This window comes from Lathyrus oleraceus, chromosome 3, assembly GCF_024323335.1.
Source record: "Lathyrus oleraceus cultivar Zhongwan6 chromosome 3, CAAS_Psat_ZW6_1.0, whole genome shotgun sequence".
NCBI lineage: Eukaryota > Viridiplantae > Streptophyta > Magnoliopsida > Fabales > Fabaceae > Lathyrus > Lathyrus oleraceus.
In genome coordinates this window covers 101532782-101555122 of record NC_066581.1, presented here as the reverse complement: position 1 = coordinate 101555122, position 22341 = coordinate 101532782, and the positions used below count along the sequence as shown (strand labels likewise).

The window sequence follows — 22341 nt, the reverse complement described above, 5'->3', positions numbered from 1 at the left end:
TTTTGAGACCATAGTAGATTAATGATTATAATGAGAAATAAGGACCAATAATAATAATAATAAGACTATGACAATACTAAAAAACGGTCACGCGGTGGGGAAAGATGTCGGGGGAGACATGGTACGGACATAGAATATAGCCCTCACAACCGCGTGGTGTGGAAATTTCTAAGCAAACCATAACGGTTCTTCTGTCATGCAACTTTTTTCTCATTTCACTCGTATACCTTTTCTTTTGCATATTTGCCTAATTTTCTCACTAATTCTAATTGATTAATATGATACTACTCTTGACTCTTGACTCTCTTGACTTGTCTTTGTATATATATATTCAAAGTAAATGCATGAGAATTACACATTACAGAAATAAGATGGAAAATATGCCACCAGGTTATCGTTTCTACCCTACAGAAGAAGAGTTGATTACTTTCTATCTTCATAACATGCTTGAAGGAGAGAAACAATACATCATTCGAACTGTTATACCAGTCGTTAATATATACGACTATAATCCATCGCAACTCCCACGTATATATAATTCTTTTAAATTTGACTATGTTAATATTATAGATTTTACTATATGAAATGAACAAGTTAATGACATTTGTTATTATTTATTGGTTCATTTTCAGAAATTTCTAGAGAGGCTAGTATGAAAGACAAGGAGCAATGGTTCTTTTTCATTCCGAGGCAAGAGAGTGAAGTTAGAGGAGGAAGACCTAAGCGTCTTACAACAACCGGTTACTGGAAAGCCACTGGTTCTCCTAATCATGTTTATTCTTCTGATAATCGTGTAATCGGTATGAAAAGGACTATGGTTTTTTATCATGGAAGAGCTCCGAATGGAAAGAAGACTGATTGGAAAATGAATGAGTATAAAGCCATTCAAGATGAATCAGGTCCTAAGGTTCGTGCCTATATGTGTCTAAATTGATTTTTTATTAGTAGACGAAATAGTATAAACTATTAAAAATCCACACATATAATTGTGATAATTGTGAGTATTAGAGTTTGAACCCTAGTAACGAGGTTCATAACCTTGAATAACAGGGTTTAAACGATTGTGCTGACGTTCAACCTAATAATACCAGCTTCTGACCAGAGATATATGATTTGTAAGATGAAATAGTAATGAATCTTTTATGTTGTTTTTAAATTTGATATTGATTATTTACTTAATTGCAGTTAAGGCAAGAATTTAGTTTAAGTCGAGTGTATAAGAAATCAAAGTGTTTAAGGGCATTTGATAGACGACCACCACCAAGGAGGGTTACACCATGCGTTCAAAATGTTCAAGAGCACAAGATGAATTCAACATGCGATCATGATGTTCAGGTATTGATGGACATAAGTCCAACTAGCTCACCAGAATGCTCTTGTTCTATAGATCATGGCCAACCCTCACAAGAGGCTGGAGAAAGTAGCCAAATGGACATTAATGTTGACTATGAGCCTTTGTTGGATTGGGAACAAGTGGGTTGGTTCTTAGGATCAGAGCCATGATATAGGAAAATTTTAGTTATATATGTTTACTTCTACATATAAATTGGCGGCATTAATGATTATGTGGCCAATTGCATCTCATGTAACTCTTATAAATAAACAGATATTTTTGAATTTATTGAATATTGATATACTGTAATAGACAAAAATTGATGTAGACAAGTGCAACAAGCATAGAATTTTTTGTTTTTTTTTTATAGATTATGGATATGGATAGGTAGTATCCTCTTTTATGATATATTTTTTAGGATCCTCTCAATTGTAAGAATTAATTTATTTTCTGAAAGTTGTATACAAAGCTTGTTAGAGACCTTCTCCGTTTTTTATAAATGTTATTTTTTAATTTTTTATATATACAAAAAAAAATAATCATTATTATTAGTTTTCAAACAATAATTCTTCTTTTATCTATAATATTATTAATTATTTATTACATTCATTTTACTTTTTCTCTCTCCGTAATAATTATCTAGGATAATTTTGACAAAAGTGTAATTAATACTACCTTGAAATTTACAAGTGACAATTAAAAAGAAATAATTTTTTTTCATGAAAGTGACACTTAAAAAGAAACGAAGGGAATAGTATTTTAATTTTTTTTTTAAGTTTGACTTGTATTTGAATAAATGAGTGTCGTGAACAATAGTATCATTATTATCCTTCTTCCACATATCACGTTGAACATTTCTCATGCGCATCCGTTGCATTTTAATATATATATATATATATATATATATATATATATATATATATATATATATATATATATATATATATATATATATATATATATATATATATATATATATATATATATATATATATATATATAAGTCTTGATTCGTTGACACCAGGTGTAAGTCTAAAAGTCTTACACCAAATCACTCAAATCTCACCTAAACACAATGTTTTTCAATCCCGAGGAATTAAGATATTTGACTCTGTTACGATTCTGATCAGAAATTCAACACAAATTCTCCGAACAGAAATCAATCACACAACGCCTCCCCGTTTCACTTGTGTTTCCCGTAGTGTTTCCTTGTGGATTTGAACCAGAGTTATAGATACCAATTATTGGTGCATAAGGTTGAAGATGAACGGAAACGGTAATATGAGTATCAAGCTTTCAGTGTTCGATGGCAAGAACTAGAATCATTGGATGATTCAGATGCGTGTGTTGTTTGGAGCTCAAGATGTTCTTGATCTCGTCAATGACAGTTATGCTGCACTTCTAGAAAATGCAACGGATGTGTAGAGAAATGCTCAGCGTGATCTGAGGAAGAAGGATCAGAAGGCGTTGTTCTACATCCATCGGTGTATGGATGTGAACATGTTTGAGAAAATCGATGATTCAACGATGGTGAAAGTTATGTGGGATACACTGGTGCGATGCTACGACGGTGATGCATCAGTGAAGAAGGTGAAGCTTCAGTCTCTACGTAAGCAGTATGGAAATCTCAACATGAAGAACAATGAGAAGGTACCTAACTACATCTCCAGAGTGATTCTAATCACAAATGAGATGAAGTAGTATGGAGAAACTCTCTCTAAAGAAAGTATCATTGAGAAGGTACTTATATCTCTTACTCCTTAATTTGATTACATCATTGTAGAAATTGAACATTCTAAGGATCTGAGCACCATGATAATATAAGAGCTGCAAAACAGTTTAGAGGCGCAAGAGTTGCATCTGACTGAAAGAACCTCTGAGATTGAGGTAGAGCAGGCTTTGAAAGTTTCTTTTGTCAAGAAAGACCAGAAACAATCTTAGTCATAAGCCAAGAAAAGACATGGTAGGTCTTAGAAGTCAGAAACCTCTACTTCTGGGAGTCATAAGGGAAATGAGAAGTATGATAAGATAAAAGTTCAATGTTATTGTTGTAAGAAGTTTGGCCACTTCGCTGCAGATTGTTGGTCAAACAATGAGAGAAAATTAGAAGAAACGAATATAGCCAGATGATGAACATGTACTATTAATGGCTTTTGATTTTGATAGTGCGTATCTAGAAGACTTGTGGTATATGGACACTGGTTGTTCAAATCATCTTACTGGAAATAAGAAATGGCTGGTTGATTTTGACTCTGGGAAGAGGACCAAGATCAAATATGCTGATGATAAGCATTTGAATGCTGAAGAAACGGGTAATGTTAGAGTGATTCTGAATAATGACAAATCTGTGTTTATTCAGAACGCCTGGTATGTTCCAGGCATGAAGAGCAATTTGATAAGTGTAGGTCAATTAATTGAAAAGGGATTCTCATTTACCATGAAGGGTAATCTTTTAAAGTTGTGTGACTGTAATTAGAAGTTGATTATGGAGTCTGAACAAGGAAAGAATAGAACATTCAAGGTGAATGTTAAAATTGCAGCTCTGAATGCCTTAGCGCAACAAGTGTTGTGAAGGAAAGTGAGATGTGGCACAAAAGATTTGGTCATTTAAACTTCGGAAGCTTTGGGCATCTGAGTTCAAAGAAACTGATATGTCGAATTCCTTCAATTAAGAAACCAAAAAAGTCAGGAAATGTGTGCATGAGAGGGAATCAACCAAGACTGCCATTTTCATCAGAAGTAGCTCCAATAGCAAAACATGTTTTGGGGTAGTACATTATGATGTGTGTGGACCATTTTCAGAACCTTCAATATGAGGTAATAAATACTTTGTGTCATTTGTGGATGAGTTCACAAGGATGACATGGGTATCCCTTATAAAGTTCAAACATGAGGTGTTTAATGAATTTAAGAAATTCAAAATCAAGGTTGAGAAACAGGGTGGTCAGACTCTGAAGATTCTCAGAACTGATGGTGGAGGTGAGTATAGCTCTACAAAGTTCAAGAAGTTTTGTGAGGAGAATTAAATTAAGCATGAAGTAACTTCTCCATATACTCCTAAACATAATGGTCTTGCTGAAAGGAGAAACCGAACTTTGCTTGATTTGACAAGGAGTATGCTGAAGGAGAAGAAGCTTCTTAACACTTTGTGGGGAGAAGTTGTTGCCACTGCAGCATATGTGCTCAACAGGTGTCCAACCAAGAAGATGAAAGAAATTGTTCCTTTTGAGAGGTGGACTGGAGACAAGCAAAGTGTGGGTCATTTCAGAGTATTTGGTTATGTCTGTTATAAACACATTTCAGATGCTACTAGAAAGAAGCTGGATGATACAAGCAAGGTGATGTTACTTGTGGGGTATCACAGTACATGTGCTTATAAGCTTTATTGTCCATTCACTAATAAGGTTGAAGTCAGCAGAGATGTTGTTGTGGAAAAGTCATAAGTATGAGATTGGAGCAAGTCTCAATCCAACTCCGGTGCAGAGTTAACTTCTGAAGATATTGATTCTGATGCTGAAGATGAGTCAGAGCCTGAAAATGATTATGAGAGTGAGTCAGAATCAGAAGGCGAGATTGATTCTGAGGAAGAATCTAATTTTGATCCATATTTTGATGGTGATTCAGATTCTGGTGGTAGTCCAGATTCTAAGAATATTCCAGATTCTAAGAATATTCCAGATTCTGAAGGTGGTCATGCTTCTAAAGTCGGTACTTCTGGAGTATGGTGTCTACGTTCAGCATTCTTCTGAAGGCGATATGATTCTGGTGTGTTTGTATGTTGATGACATATTGCTAACAGTAAGTTGTGAACATGAGATAGCTAAGTTCAAGAAGGAGCTGACGAATGAGTTTAAAATGATTGATCTAGGAAATATGGTTTACTTTCTAGAGATGGAGATTATGTACTCTGAGAAAGGCATAATTTTACATTAGTTAAAATATGAACTTGAGCTTCTGAAGAGGTTTGAGCTGCTGAATTATAAAATTGTTGCCACACCTTCTGATACAAATCAGAAATTGGATTTTGATTCTGATGGTGATGATGTAGATGCGGGGTATTTACCACATGTTCAAGCAGTTGGTAGGTTCTCCGGGGTATTTGTGTGATACCATACCTGATATTTGCTATGTTGTTGGAATGGTGAGTAAGTTTATGAGTAAACCGATGTGGTCCCATTACCAAGTCATTGTCATAATTTTGAGGTATATAAGGGAAACTATGAAGTATGAGATTTTGTTCATTTCTGGTGTTAAACTGACTTAGAACTTCTGAATTACTCATATTCTAATTGGTGTGGAGATAGAGTTGTCAGAATAAGTACTTATGGGTACTTGTTTAAGTTTCTAGGAAGTCCTATTTCTTGGTGTTCCAAGAAGTAACCAGTTGTTGCTTTGTCAATCTATGAAGCAAAATATATTGCAGATGTTGTGACTGCATGTCAAACTGTGTGGCTTCTAAATTTACTGCAGGATCTGAAGATCAAAGTAAACAAGCCTTTGAAGCTGATGATTGAAAACAAGTCTACAATCAATCTTGCCAAGAACTCAGTGTTGCATGGGAGAAGCAAGCATATTGAGACTAAGTATCACTTTCTAAGAAATCATGTTTAGAATGAAGTGCTAGAAGTTATGCACTGTAGCACCCAGAAGCAGTTAGCATATGTTCTGACGAAGGCGATCAAGACTGATCAATTTCTCCGCTTGAGGGATGTAATTGGTGTTGTTAGTTTTGGTTAAGCTGAATATAAATTAAGGGATGTTGTTAGAATTAATTCATTTTCAGAAACTGGTAGACAAAGTTTGTTAGAGGGTATTTTAGTATTTCTACTTAAGTCCCACTTGTATTTAAGCAAGTGAGTGGTATAAACAATAATATCATTATTATCCTTCTTTTTGCAGTCTGTAGCAGTGTGTGCGTATGTGGGTGCAACCATTTGTAACTGTTTTAGAGTAGTGGAAGTTTGTTATTATTCTCTCTTCTCTCTCTTATATCCATTGTTCATCTTTATCACCTTATGCACCAACATCAATCACGATTATTTTCGAGAGTGTCTGAGAGGGGGTTGCTAGTTAGGTTGACGAGAACCTCCTCATTTAGGATTTTAAATGGAAGAGATTTTTTTGTTCGCGAAAAATTTATTGTTGAAGATTTTCTTTCGGTTATCTGAGGTCATATTTTTTCTTTTGAAAGAGATAAGTGGGTTTAAAAGTTTGTTAGGGATGAATTTTTTTCAATGTCATATGCTTATCACTATCTTTTGAATTCTACTCATGCTATAAATTTTGCCTACTCTATTGGATTTTCATCTCTTCCTCTTATTTGGAGCAGTTGAGCTCTTTCTAATGTGATTGTTTTCTCTTTGTAGCTTCTCCTAGATAGGTTTCCTTCTAGAAATAACTTATTCAAGATAAAAGTGATTGTCAACCCTGTTCTTACCGCAAGTCTTTTTTGTGATGATTTTACTGGGATGAATTCCCACTTTTTTGTTGCTTGTGATTTAGTCAATAATGTTTGATACATGATTTTCATATGATTGAAGTTTAGATAGTCCTTCCAAGGATCATAGCCTTCTCTTTGAAAGTTTTCTTCTTCTTTACGAGGTAGGTTAAAGCTTAGGAGATTTCTATGATTTGATATTTTGTGATATAGACCATTTAAAGGGCCATAAATAAGATTATATTTTTAGAAATTATGATTTCCTATGACAAACGTGAAATAATTGGATGATAAAAATATTTTTTTGATTTGTAAATGGTTCTTAGGCAGATCAATAAAAAACTCTTGTACCTTTACAAATTACCTTTAAAATTCTATCCTTTTGATTAACCAATAATGGATCTAGACTTTAGCCAAGTTTAGAGGGGTTGTGACCCTTTTTTCTTCTCTAGAACTTTTAATCCGGTGGTGATGATCATATTGGTTTGAGATCTATTTTGCTTTTCCTCCCTGGTGTAATCCAGTGAGAGTGTTGCTTGTTTCAGAATTTCTTATGATTTGCTAGTGTTTGGCATTGTAGTTTTTTTATGTGCATAGATTTTGGTACTCTTGTGTTGATTGTTCATTAGTTGTATTTTGTTTAGATTTTTTTATTATTATTATTAATATTATTTTGCATTTCATAAGAGATATTTAATTTAATTTCTTTATGTAGTGATCGATTTCAATTTTTTTAAAACTAGTAAAGGACCCGTGCGTTCGCAAGGGTCGCGCAAGTGCAATAATTTATTTTAAAAAAATTAAAATATATATATATTTTTATATATATATATATATATATATATATATATATATATATATATATATATATATATATATATATATATATATATATATATATATATGGTTGGATCAACGTACACAAATTTATTTCATAAGAGTTTTTTTTAATGTAATGGATGTTAAATGATCAATAAATGGGTTCAAAAAATTTCCACAATTAACTTTTTCCAATTTGGGACATAATAAAGTAAAACATTATTAATTTATAGTAATATAATTTGCTTAATTTTTTTGTATACTATATTAAGGAAATAATCAAAAAATATAATACAAAAATATTTTTACAATTTATTGATATATTGATATATAATAAACATTCCATTGTTAATGTTATGAATAAACATTCCATTTATCATTGAGATTTTGGACATAAGAAATAAAAATATATTTATTTAGTAATGGATGAAATTTTCCAATCTATTACTAATTTGAGGTATAAAAGCGCAAATATTAACCTTCATAATAAATGATTATTTAACCAAAATACATAAACCATGTAAAAGAAATACCAGAACCTCATTTGTTTTAAAATATAGTAATGAATACTACCAAATGTTGAAATTAATTGCAATTGATACAGTAAGGTTTAATGCAACAAAAGATATTGAAACAAAAGGTTCACAATTTTAGTTAAAATTGTGAGAAATAAGTCCAGCAACAAAAATGATTTAACTTCGTACAATTCTTTGGTCCTTAAAAAACTGGGTTTATACAAAATCTGTCCGCAACCTTTTAGGAAGTGATAATTCAAAACTTGCCTGCAACCTTAAAAAACTACAATAATAACTAATTTGATTTCAGGATATTGATTTCATTTTGGAATGATAAGATTGCAACAAGAATAAAATAACGGTAATATTTTTTAGTAGTATAAATAGGTATTTTATTTTATCACATTTTTCACTCACATCTAGTCTAAATTTGACCAATTTATTTTATTTAATTTTAATTTTTTTGTGTACACATTTCATTTGAAAATGAACATCAATCAACATAACACATGCTCCAATTTTATGCAAAATGATGGAAGTTCTCTTTGTATCCCAAATCAACAAAACACCCCATATTTTGGAAATCCACCTCTTATTCCAAATCCACACCATAATTCAAGATTTCAAAATTCTCTTTTTATCCCAAATCCATAAAATAATTCACCCATTGGAAATTACTCATATCATACATCACCTTACCCAATGAAAAACTCTCTTTTAATGTATTTTGATATATTTGAATCAATTTTTTAATTATATTTTATATAATATATAGTGGGATTTAGTGGGGCCCATTTTCTTAGCTCACTTTAATTATTTACAATCATTTTCTTGTACAACTAAATGTATAAAGAATTGATATTCTTATTGATTTATTACAAATCATGCATAACATTAATTATCTTACAGCTGAATTATTTTAATACTCCACTGACCTAGCCAATAGAAAGGAGGCAGTGGACATAATTATTCATTTCAACCCCCAACTATATTTTGGCAAATAAATAATTTAAATATGTTGAGTTATAATACTATATATGATGACGTGAGATTGGTAAAAAGTATAGTTGCATGCTTAACTTAATCATTTCAAACAAACAATGTAGATTTTCCATTACCAATCAAAAGACAATTCACTGTATATGATAATTATACCTTGTTTTTTTTATAAATCCTTAATTCAGTTGAATGCAAGATTCAAACATTGCTCCAACATTTCTGAACTATCTGCAATTTTAACATATGTATTAGACTTTGAAAAAAATTGTAAAAAAATGTGTTTCTATGTGTTTTCTATAATTAGTTTTGAAGGATTTCATAATAAATTTTTATGTAATTGTTTTTTTAATTTCTAACACCATTAGGCATGCTGAAACCAAACATGACATGCAATAATCTATTTATAATTTAGTCGTATACACATATTTCATAAGATGACAACGTATTTTGTTATCAATCTAAAATACTTATTAACATTTGAAGATATGATACTCATATAAATTTTGTAGTTGAAAGAACACACAAAACACAATGTTCAACATAACAACATAGGATTTTGAATAATTTCACACACATGAATTAAATACTCATTATCATCCTTTAAACCATACATGAAATATAAATGTCAATTGTAATCCCACAAAATAAACACTTCAAAAAAGTAAGAACACATCCTACAACCAAAACATATCATGTTCTTAACAACTTCATACTTAAACTCATTCTGGTGCTAAAAAGTTCATAAAATATATTTCAATATCAAATTTCCGAAAATTCTAATTAAGAAGATGGTTCTATCTTTAATTTCTTGGATGGTTTGGTGCCTGATAATTGCGTAGCGCCAGACGCTTCAAAATCAACTTCTTCACCCTTGTCAGCAATTACAACATCCTTAGCCGGAGTCATTAAAATGATTGATTCTGGATCATTTTCACCAGATGCAGATAATGTTTGCTTGCAATATAAAAAATTAATTGTCAGATATAAAATGAATTATAATAATACAATATTTATCATAGAAAATTATTATGTTAACAAATGAAGATACTTACTGCGGAAGTTTCCAAATTTTCTTTGTTAGGGACCAACTTTGCATATTCAGTTTTAGACTGATTCTGCACATTGAAACATCGAATATTTATTATACTTGTTAAATGTTTAAATAATACATGAATTAAGTGAATATTATACGTCTTCTACTATGTAGTCATTTTCAATCTCTTTAACAAAGGCTTCATCATCACAAAGCTTCCAAACAGACGCTTGGGAAAACGTTGGTTGCACCTTAACTCTAAAAGCCATTTTCTTATTCAACAGCATTTCAAGCTCATCAGGATAAACCATTGGATCATCTTCTCCATTCTAATGGAAAAATAAAATATCAACCATGAGTGATAATCTGAACTTTACAACTCGATAAACTATTAACATTTTAACTTATGTATAACAATGTACCTCCACCATAGAGTTATGCATAAATTCAGCAGTCATTCCAAGTATAGCAGCACATTCGGAATCCCAGAATACAAATCGATATTTTGATTCACCATTGCTAACATATATCTCAATCTTGTACCTATAGTATTTTAAACGAAGAAAATAATATGATTAATAACAAATTCATTACCAAATTTATTTGCAATTCATCTAGATTATATGTACCTTGGTATAGGCTGTTCGACTTTTTGTCCACATGAACATTCATAAGCTTTTTCAGGATTAGGTGTCTTCGAAGAACACCTTGTGCAGCCATAATAAAACCATCCATACTTTGAGACAACAAGTTTCAATGTGGTTGCTACAGTAACACATAAAGTTTCCTAAAAGCAAATAAAAAATGATATTAATTTCAAAAAGCAAACAATATAATTGTAATAGTAAAGATAAATTCGGCTCTATAGTATTCAACTTACATGTTTGATTTTGCAGAACTGACTTAAGGACATACATTTCGCATTATGAACAAACCTTTCTACTGGCGAATACTGAGAACCACCAGACCAATTAGAAAGAGATTTTGCAGATTGAGTAGGTTTCTCCTTCTGTTCATTAGTAGGCAACCTATAGAAATAAGATTGTTTTTGAAATTAAAAATTATGTATAATAATCTGAATATAAATAAATAAATAAAATCCATACTTAGACATAAAATCTTGAATTTCAGGGATGTCTTCATTTATCAACAATTTGGAACCACTCCATGCATTTGACACTGTAAATTGTATAATTAATATAAAAATTATTGAACGTATAATGAAAAATACAAATCAGCTATGTATTTATAAAGTCTGATAGTGTAATACCTTGGCCATCTTTTACCATTGCATGAGTGAGCAGAATTACAATAGCTCCATTGTTTTTAGGATCATTGTAGTAAGCCAAAAAATTTGATCCATAGATTTCCCATAAATTGCAATTTATGCAATTACCCCTATTTTGCAATATAAATAAACAATATTATATGATGGGATTCAGTGATGCAAAATATAAAAATTTATCAAACACATAAGTTATGAAAACAATGCGCATTACTTCAAATCTTTCAGCGCAACAGAAACAACAACTTTCTTCCCCGGAGTGTTGGATTGGATATGGTTTATCTCACTAACAGCACCAATAATATCTACATTAAAGTAAGGTTCATTATTGAATGTGTTTGCAAATATATAAGTTATATAAGTTATAATAGAATTTAAATTACCTTCCAGTCTATCGGTTTTGCATTTGCCTTGAAGTATCTCACCAAAATCTTTAAAGAAATATCCTTTAGGTGGAATATTTTGAAGTTCGATTGCCTTCATTGTGGTACCACCAAGAAACACAATTTTTTTTGAATGATCACATACCTTTCACTGAAAATCATTGTTATAGACACTGCCATTGTTTATAATGCAGGTCATATTCTCCTTAATGACCTCTTTCCATTTCAGTAAATGGTCATGACGAATAAGGACCTGAATCCGATCACCCTAACAAAATGAAAATAATCTTCTTTTTATATGTTATACAAAAAAACATTTTGTTGTAATTACTAACTATCATACAAAAATCTATACTTAAAAAAAGAAAAGCAATTTACCAAGGAATCCATAACAATCATCTCCAAATGTTCAATACCCTTATTATTCACAACACTCCAAACATTCATTATTCGAACAGCAAGACGCCAAGTTTCTTTTGAGTCATTGATGTCTTTCATAGAATCAACCTTTCTACTCATTTTCACTGAAAAAAATTCAAAAATTAATGTAACTGCAAATTTAGATGACTATAAAATTACAAACCTAATAACCTCGAAAAAAAAAGAGTATATAAATTTGATAGAGGTGTGTGGCAAAATGCTGAAAAAGATCCAACCTTTGATGTTACACATATAGAACATCGTTTTGATTGTATAATTATATGTTATTAAATTATAACTTTAAATTAAAAATAACTATTTAATATAGTTGATTAATATTAATTGAGTAATTTAATATTATTGTTAATTTACCTACCAATTAATTATTATTATTGTTATTATTATTATTGATATTTACCCGCCATATATGATAAGAATATTTTTAAAATTTAAATAGTATATTTATTATTTGATTTGATTTGATTTAATTGAGATCCAAACTCTATAAATTAAAATCGGTTACTTATTATGAACAATAATATAGGGTCATTCCAATGTCAATCTATTATTAATTGAATTTTACATAGATGTAATTTTGCAATAACACGCTGGCATATTGAATCTTATACCGCTGTTATCTTTGCACTAACATATTTTATCCTTTCAACAGAATAATTATAATAAATACGTATATTTTGTATACCGAATTATAATAAAAATGTATTAAAATCAAAAGCAATAAAACTGTTTACAGTAAATAAAAATATAGTCTAATTTCTTCATGATCATAAATATTTAAAGAAAAATTCATTGAAATAAAAAATCAATAATAAATCAAAAGTTGAAATAAATGCTAATGACACAACATATATTTAAAATTTTATTTGATATATTTTTATATAATAAATAAATTAGTAATAAGTAAATGAATAATCAAATAGAATAGAATTTTAAGATGTTATTCTATATTTTTATTTACTGTAAACAGTTTTATTGCTTTTGATTTTAATACATTTTTATTATAATTCGGTATACAGAATGTACGTATTTACTATAATTATTCTGTTGAAAGGATAAAATATGTTAGTGCAAAGATAACAGCGGTATAAGATTCAATATGCTAGCGTGTTATTGCAAAATTACATCTATGTAAAATTTAATTAATAATAGATTGACATTGGAATGACCCTATATTATTGTTCATAATAAGTAACCGATTTTAATTTATAGAGTTTGGATCTCAATTAAATCAAATCAAATCAAATAATAAATATACTATTTAAATTTTAAAAATATTCTTATCATATATGGCGGGTAAATATCAATAATAATAATAACAATAATAATAATTAATTGATAGGTAAATTAACAATAATATTAAATTACTCAATTAATATTAATCAATTATATTAAATAGTTATTTTTAATTTTAAAGTTATAATTTAATAACATGTAATTATACAATTAAATATTCATTTTGTCATTTAAAGAAAATCAAGTAACGATAATATTTGGCAAAAAAACTACAATAATAATTAATTTGATTTCAGAATATTGATTTCATTTTGGAATGATAAGATTGCAACAACAATAAAATAACGGTAATATTTTTTAGTAGTATAAATAGAGTTTAGTACGAAATTACTTATAGGAACATGAAAGTAGTTGTATTATGGATTGTAATTAGGGTAATTAAGTAATTATGGTGGTAATTAACTTTTATATATTAAAAGTAGATATTTTATCAATTAGATGTCAATTAGTACAATGCACATATCAATAATATAGGATTTTATTATTATTTATTTTTATTAAAAAATAGTTTGAATACTTTTATATAGAAATGTATTTAAATTTTAAAATTTTGATTAAATGATACAAAACTTTGGGATATGTATGTTTGCAACTTTGGGATCTTTAAGTATGATATAAGAAAGCTTATCATCCATTCATTAAAGTATAATTGTATTTTGATTCATATTTTTAACAAATTGAATTCTAACTAAGATTATTATCATTTCTTGCTCAAAATAATTAAAATAATGTCGTATCAACAGTACTTAAACTATTTCTAAAACATCCCAGAGAATATCATTTCAAAAGTAGTCATCTTAACAAACTTAGCTATAAAAAATTAATATTGATATATTTTATCAAAAGCTTGAATTGTAAACATCATCAATATTTTCAATTTGACTATTCAAAATAAAAATACATAAAATTAATAAATATGCTAAATAAACTACTTACACGGAACATTCATCACACTTTCATTTGACAAAAAAATAAAGTATAAAAGATGTATAGTTGTGAAATTGAAATTGAAATAGAAATAAAAAATTCATAAAAGAAAAATATTTTTTCATTATTAATTAATAATTTATTTTCTTTAAAAATATTTATTGTTAAAGATTAAAGGTAAACAAATTAGAAAAATAATTATATAATATATAGTGATATGTGTTAGTGGGTTAATGGTAGGTAGAAAGAAAATTAGAAAAAACTTATATAAAATATGTAAATCATCATTTTTGAAGAAATTATAAAATTAACTATTATTTTTATCGTTATAAAAATAAGTAATTTATTTTAAAAATATATATATAATTATCATTAGACATAAAAGATAAACAAAATGTTATTAGAAAAAAATTACTACATGATATTTTACTCTATTTGGTATGATATTATTTCTTCGTTTGTATAAGCTCATATAAAATATTTGACAACAATATTTTCACCTTAAATTTATAATTTACTTTATTAGTTTGTAATTTATTTTCTCTATTTTTCTATTTGATAATAGTTTTTTCATCATAAATTTGTTTTGTAGTATTTTTTTTTATATTTTTATTCTTATTATTTAACTAAAATCCTATTTTATTTTTTATAATTTATTTTAACTTAAGATAGAAATTAAATGGAAACATTTATTTTTTTACATTTATCATCTAGTTAAATTATTGTTTTATCAAACAAACTTTAATTAATTTATCAATTATCATTCATCACTATAAATAAACTATTAATTATCCATTCTTATCATTAGTTATAAACTATAATTAATTTATTAGTGAACCACTATTTTTAGTCTTCAGAGTTAGATTTTTAAAAGTTGGAGAAATGCACATTTTCAACCTACAACAGATGTCCTTTTATACGATAAATACGACAAATTCAAAAACTTTTAAACTTAATATTTTGAACTGTATATTTACAAATCAGTATTTGATTGCCATCTAATGCATTAATGAAACCATATATATTTTAAGGGCGATCTTATTTGATCTCTATTTAAGACTTCACAATATAAATTTTCAAATTTTTTTAAACCATATATCATGATTCATATTATCATGTGAGACTTCTCAACAAATAGCATTGAAGTAACATGGTTGATTGTTGGAAGCAATATAGAAAATACATACAAGACAAGTTAATGACTGACTAGCACAATTTGACTCTTGGGTACTCGATTCTCTCCCAAAATAAAAATCTTTTTAATCAAAATTATTTATTTAAAAAAATCTTTTTTTACTTTTTCAATCCAACATTAATTAATTATTACCAATTTTATCTTTAATAAATATTGTTTATAGGATTTTAAAACTATTATTATATTATTGTTCATTTGATGATTTAGTTGGCTGTTCCATAATATTAAATAGAATAAAATAATAAAAATTATATTGAAAATCGAAATGGATCCATCATTTTAAAATATTTTTTTATTTTAAATGGATCATTGTAATAGAACGGAAGAAATACTATACTTTATGATAATTAATAATAATTAAGGATAATTTTATAAAATTATAATATTTAATTATTTAATTATTATTTTTCTTAATTCATGTATAATTGTGGGATGGAGGGAATTTTTTTCTGTTTTTAGTCAGTTGGATGAATATATAGATATATTGTATCTGAGTCTGAACGCGTTACAATCTTCACATGCACATCACATCTAATCACATCTCTTGAATTGGATATGTGCTTGGCTCATTGCTTTCTTAGAATATTACTATCACAAAGTACATCCGCAAAAAGACTAATATATTTAATAATGTTCTGAAATTTCTCCGTAACTGCATGCACAAAACAGAACGACTCTAGTTAGTGTTGATTTTGACACCGCGTGATCAACAAACATATCAAAAGTCTTAGCAAGTCAACAGACTATGACAGTACTAAAAAAACGGTCACGCGGTGGGGAAAGATGTCGGGGAAGACATGGTACGGACATAGAACGCGTGGTGTGGAAATTTCTAAGCAAACCATAACGGTTCTTCTGTCATGCAACTTTTTTCTCATTTCACTCGTATACCTTTTCTTTTGCATCTTTGCCTAATTTTCTCACTAATTCTAATTGATTAATATGATACTACTCTTGACTCTTGACTCTCTTGACTTGTCTTTGTATATATATATTCAAAGTAAATGCATGAGAATTACACATTACAAAAATAAGATGGAAAATATGCCACCAGGTTATCGTTTCTACCCTACAGAAGAAGAGTTGATTACTTTCTATCTTCATAACATGCTTGAAGGAGAGAAACAATACATCATTCGAACTGTTATACCAGTCGTTAATATATACGACTATAATCCATCGCAACTCCCACGTATATATAATTCTTTTAAATTTGACTATGTTAATATTATAGATTTTACTATATGAAATGAACAAGTTAATGACATTTGTTATTATTTATTGGTTCATTTTCAGAAATTTCTGGAGAGGCTAGTATGAAAGACAAGGAGCAATGGTTCTTTTTCATTCCGAGGCAAGAGAGTGAAGTTAGAGGAGGAAGACCTAAGCGTCTTACAACAACTGGTTACTGGAAAGCCACTGGTTCTCCTAATCATGTTTATTCTTCTGATAATCACGTAATCGGTATGAAAAGGACTATGGTTTTTTATCATGGAAGAGCTCCGAAAGGAAAGAAGACTGATTGGAAAATGAATGAGTATAAGGCCATTCAAGATGAATCAGGCCCTAAGGTTCGTGCCTATATGTGTCTAGATTGATTCTTTATTACTTAGACGAAATAGTATAAACTATTAAAAATCTACACATATAATTGTGATAGTTAGAGTTTAAACCCTAGTAACGAGTTTCATAACCTTGAGTAACAGGGTTTAAACGATTGTACTGACGTTCAACTTAGTAATACCAGCTTTTGACCAGAGATATATGATTTAGAAGATGAAGTAGTAATCAATCTTTTATGTTGTTTTTAAATTTGATATTGATTATTTACTTAATTGCAGTTAAGGCAAGAACTTAGTTTAAGTCGAGTGTACAAGAAATCAAAGTGTTTAAGGGCATTTGATAGACGACCACCACCAAGAAGGGTTACACCATGCGTTCAAAATGTTCAAGAGCACAAGATGAATTCAACATGCGATCATGATGTTCAGGTATTGATGGACATAAGTCCAACTAGCTCACCAGAATGCTCTTGTTCTGTAGATCATGGCCAACCCTCGCATGAGGTTGGAGAAGGTAGCCAAATGGATACTAATGTTGACTATGAGCCTTTGTTGGATTGGGAACAAGTGGATTGGTTCTTGGGATCAGAGCCATGATATAGGAAAAATTTAGTTATATATGTTTACTTTTACATATAAATTGGCGACATTAATGATTATGTAGGCGATTGCATCTCATGTAACTCTTATAAATAAACGGATATTTTTAAATTTATTGAATATTGATATACTGTGATAGACAAAAATTGATGAAGACAAGTGCAACAGGCATAGGAATTTTTTTTTTATAGATTATGGATAGGTAGTATCCTCTTTTATGATAGATTTTTTTAGGATCCCCTCAATTGTATGAATTAATTTATTTTTTGAAACTTGTATACAAAGTTTGTTAGAGACCTTTCTCCGTTTTTTATAAATGTTATTTTTTAATTTTTTTATATATATCAAAAAAAAATTATTATTTTTAGTTTTCAAATAATAATTCTTTTTTTATCTATAATATCCTTAATTATTTATTACATTCATTTTAATTTTTCTCTCTCCGCAATAATTATCTAGGATCATTTTGACAAAAATGTAACTAATACTACCTTAAAATTTACAAGTGACAATTAAAAAGAAATAATTTTTTTTCATGAAAGTGACACTTAAAAAGAAACGGATGGAGTAGTATTTTAATATTTTTATTTAAGTTTCACTTGTATTTAAATAAATGAGTGTCGTGAACAATATATATATATATATATATATATATATATATATATATATATATATATATATATATATATATATATATAAGTCTTGATTCGTTGACACCAGGTGTAAGTCTGAAAGTCTTACACCAAATCACTCAGATCTCACCTAAACACAATATTTTTCAATCCCGCGGAATCAAGATATGTGACTCTATTACGATTCTGATCAGAAGAAATCAATCACACAACGCCTCCCCATTTCACTTGTGTTTCCCGTAGTGTTTCCTTGTGGATCTGAACCAGAGTTATAGATACCAATTGTTGGTGCACAAGGTCGAAGATGAACGTAAACGGTAATATGAGTATCAAGCTTTCAGTGTTCGATGGCAAGAACTGGAATCATTGGATGATTCAGATGCGTGTGTTGTTTGGAACTCAAGATGTTCTTGATCTCGTCAATGACAGTTATGCTGCATTTCTAGAAAATGCAACGGATGAGTAGAGAAATACTCAGCGTGATCTGAGAAAGAAGGATCAGAAGGCGTTGTTCTACATCCATCGGTGTATGGATGTGAACATGTTTGAGAAAATCGATGATTCAACGACGGTGAAAGCTGTGTGGGATACACTGGTGCGGTGCTACGACGGTGATGCATCAGTGAAGAAGGTGAAGCTTTAGTCTCTACGTAAGCAGTATGGAAATCTCAGCATGAAGAAAAATGAGAAGGTACCTAACTACATCTCCAGAGTGATTCTAATCTCAAATGAGATGAAGTCGTATGGAGAAACTCTCTCTAAAGAAAGTATCATTGAGAAGGTACTTAGATCTCTTACTCCTCAATTTGATTACATCATTGTAGCAATTAAACATTCTAAGGATCTGAGCACCATGATAATATAAGAGCTGCAAGAGTTGCATCTGACTGAAAGAACCTCTAAGATTGAGGTAGAGCAGGCGTTGAAAGCTTCTTTTGTCAAGAAAGACTAGAAACAATCTTAGTCAAAAGCCAAGAAAAGACATGGTAGGTCTTAGAAGTCAGAAACCTCTACTTCTGGGAGTCATAAGGGAAATGATAAGATAAAAGTTCAATGTTATTATTGTAAGAAGTTTGGCCACTTCGCTGCAGATTGTTGGTCAAACAAGGAGAGAAAATCAGAAGAAACGAATATAGCCAGATGATGGACATGTACTATTAATGGCTTTTGATTTTGATAGTGCGTATCTAGAAGACTTGTGGTATATAGACACTAGTTGTTCAAACCATCTTACTGGAAATAAGAAATGGCTGGTTGATTTTGACTCTAGGAAGAGGACCAAGATCAAATATGTTGATGATAAGCATTTGAATGCTGAAGAAATGGGTAATGTTAGAGTGATTCTGAATAATGACAAATCTGTGTTTATTCAGAACGCCTGGTATGTTCCTGGTATGAAGAGCAATCTGATAAGTGTAGGTCAATTAATTGAAAAGGGATTCTCATTTACCATGAAGGATAATCTTTTGAAGTTGTATGACTGTAATTAGAAGTTGATTATGGAGTCTGAACAAGGAAAGAATAGAACATTCAAGGTGAATGTTAAAACTGCTGAGTCTGAATGCCTTAGCGCAACAAGTGTTGTGAAGGAAAGTGAGATGTGGCACAAAATATTTGGTCATTAAAACTTCAGAAGCTTTGGGCATCTGAATTCAAAGAAATTGATATGTCGAATTCCTGCAATTAAGAAATCAAAAAAGTCAGGAAATGTGTGCAGGAGAGGGAATCAACCAAGACTGCCATTTTCATCAGAAGTAGCTCCAATAGCAAAACATGCTTTGGGGTAGTACATTATGATCTGTGTGGACCATTTTCAGAACCTTCAATATGAGGTAATAAATACTTTGTGTCATTTGTGGATGAGTTCACAAGGATGACATGGGTATCCCTTATAAAGTTCAAACATGAGGTGTTTGCTGAATTTAAGAAATTCAGAATCAAGGTTGAGAAACAGAGTGGTCAGACTCTAAAGATTCTCAGAACTCATGGTGGAGGTGAGTATAGCTCTGCAAAGTTCAAGAAGTTTTGTGAGGAGAATTAAATTAAGCATGAAGTGACTTCTCCATATACTCCTAAACACAATGGTCTTGCTGAAAGGAGAAACCGAACTTTGCTTGATATGACAAGGAGTATGCTGAAGGAGAATAAGCTTCTTAACACTTTGTGGGGAGAAGTTGTTGCCACTGCAGCATATGTGCTCAACAAGTGTCCAACCAAGAAGATGAAAGAAATTGTTCCTTTTTAGAGGTGGACTGGAGATAAGCAAAGTGTGGGTCATTTCAGAGTATTTGGTTATGTCTGTTATAAACACATTTCAGATGCTACTAGAAAGAAGCTGGATGATAGAAGCAAGGTGATGTTACTTGTGGGGTATCACAGTACATGTGCTTATAAGCTTTATTGTCCATTCACTAATAAGGTTGAAGTCAGTAGAGATGTTGTTGTGGAAAAGTCATAAGTATGAGATTGGAGTAAGTCTCAATCCAACTCCGGTGCAGAGTTAACTTCTGAAGATATTGATTCTGATGCTGAAGATGAGTCAGAGCCTGAAAATGATAATGAGAGTGAGTCAGAATCAGAAGGCGAGATTGATTCTGAGGAAGAATCTAATTTTGATCCATATTTTGATGGTGATTTAGATTCTGGTGGTAGTCCAGATTCTAAGAATATTCCAGATTCTGAAGGTGGTCATGCTTCTAAAGTCGGTACTTCTGGAGTATGGTGTCTATGTTCAGCATTCTTCTGAAGGTGATATGATTCTGGTGTGTTTGTATGTTGATGACATATTGCTAACAATAAGTTGTGAACATGAGATAGCGAAGTTCAAGAAGGAGCCGACGAATGAGTTTAAAATGAATGATCTAGGAAATATGGTTTACTTTCTAGAGATGGAGATTGTGTACTCTGAGAAAGGCATAATTTTACATTAGCTGAAATATGAACTTGAGCTTCTGAAGAGATTTGAGCTGCTGAATTATAAAATTATTGCCACACCTTCTAATACAAATCAGAAATTTTACATTAGTGTTTAAGGGCATTTGATAGACGACCACCACCAAGGAGGGTTACACCATGCGTTCAAAATGTTCAAGAGCACAAGATGAATTCAACATGCGATCATGATGTTCAGGTATTATTGGACATAAGTCCAACTAGCTCACCAGAATGCTCTTGTTCTGTAGATCATGGCCAACCCTCACATGAGGTTGGAGAAGGTAGCCAAATGGATACTAATGTTGACTATGAGCCTTTGTTTGATTGGGAACAAGTGGATTGGTTCTTGGGATCAGAGCCATGATATAGAAAAAATTTAGTTATATATGTTTACTTTTACATATAAATTGGCGACATTAATGATTATGTAGGCGATTGCATCTCATGTAACTCTTATAAATAAACGGATATTTTTAAATTTATTGAATATTGATATACTGTGATAGACAAAAATTGATGAAGACAAGTGCAACAGGCATATGAATTTTTTTTTTTTATAGATTATGGATAGGTAGTATCCTCTTTTATGATAGATTTTTTTAGGATCCTCTCAATTGTAAGAATTAATTTATTTTTTGAAACTTGTATACAAAGTTTGTTAGAGACCTTTCTCCGTTTTTTATAAATGTTACTTTTTAATTTTTTTATATATATAAAAAAAAATTATTATTTTTAGTTTTCAAATAATAATTCTTTTTTTATCTATAATATCCTTAATTATTTATTACATTCATTTTACTTTTTCTCTCTCCGTAATAATTATCTAGGATAATTTTGACAAAAATGTAACTAATACTACCTTAAAATTTACAAGTGACAATTAAAAAGAAATAATTTTTTTCATGAAAGTGACACTTAAAAAGAAACGGATGGAGTAGTATTTTAATATTTTT

The 22341-nt window shown here is 29.9% G+C and overlaps 1 protein-coding gene across 5 annotated transcripts; it reads left to right on the top strand.

Annotated features, from left to right (window-relative positions):
• The first annotated feature begins 202 nt into the window (after window positions 1–202).
• Window positions 203–21928, top strand: LOC127125619 (NAC domain-containing protein 90). 5 transcript variants are annotated; one of them, XM_051054400.1, is made up of 4 exons: window positions 203–528; window positions 633–907; window positions 1186–1335; window positions 21585–21928. In XM_051054400.1, exons 1-4 carry the CDS (start codon window positions 279–281, stop codon window positions 21750–21752), a joined length of 843 nt encoding a protein of 280 aa, XP_050910357.1. In that variant the 5' UTR covers window positions 203–278; the 3' UTR covers window positions 21753–21928. The 5 variants fall into 5 exon arrangements, with proteins under 5 accessions (XP_050910357.1, XP_050910353.1, XP_050910356.1 ...); XM_051054396.1 differs by lacking the exon at window positions 21585–21928 and adding an exon at window positions 17646–17942 and having other exon boundaries at window positions 206–528; window positions 1186–1332; XM_051054399.1 differs by lacking the exon at window positions 21585–21928 and adding an exon at window positions 17652–17942 and having other exon boundaries at window positions 208–528.
• Window positions 21929–22341: the final 413 nt, after the last annotated feature.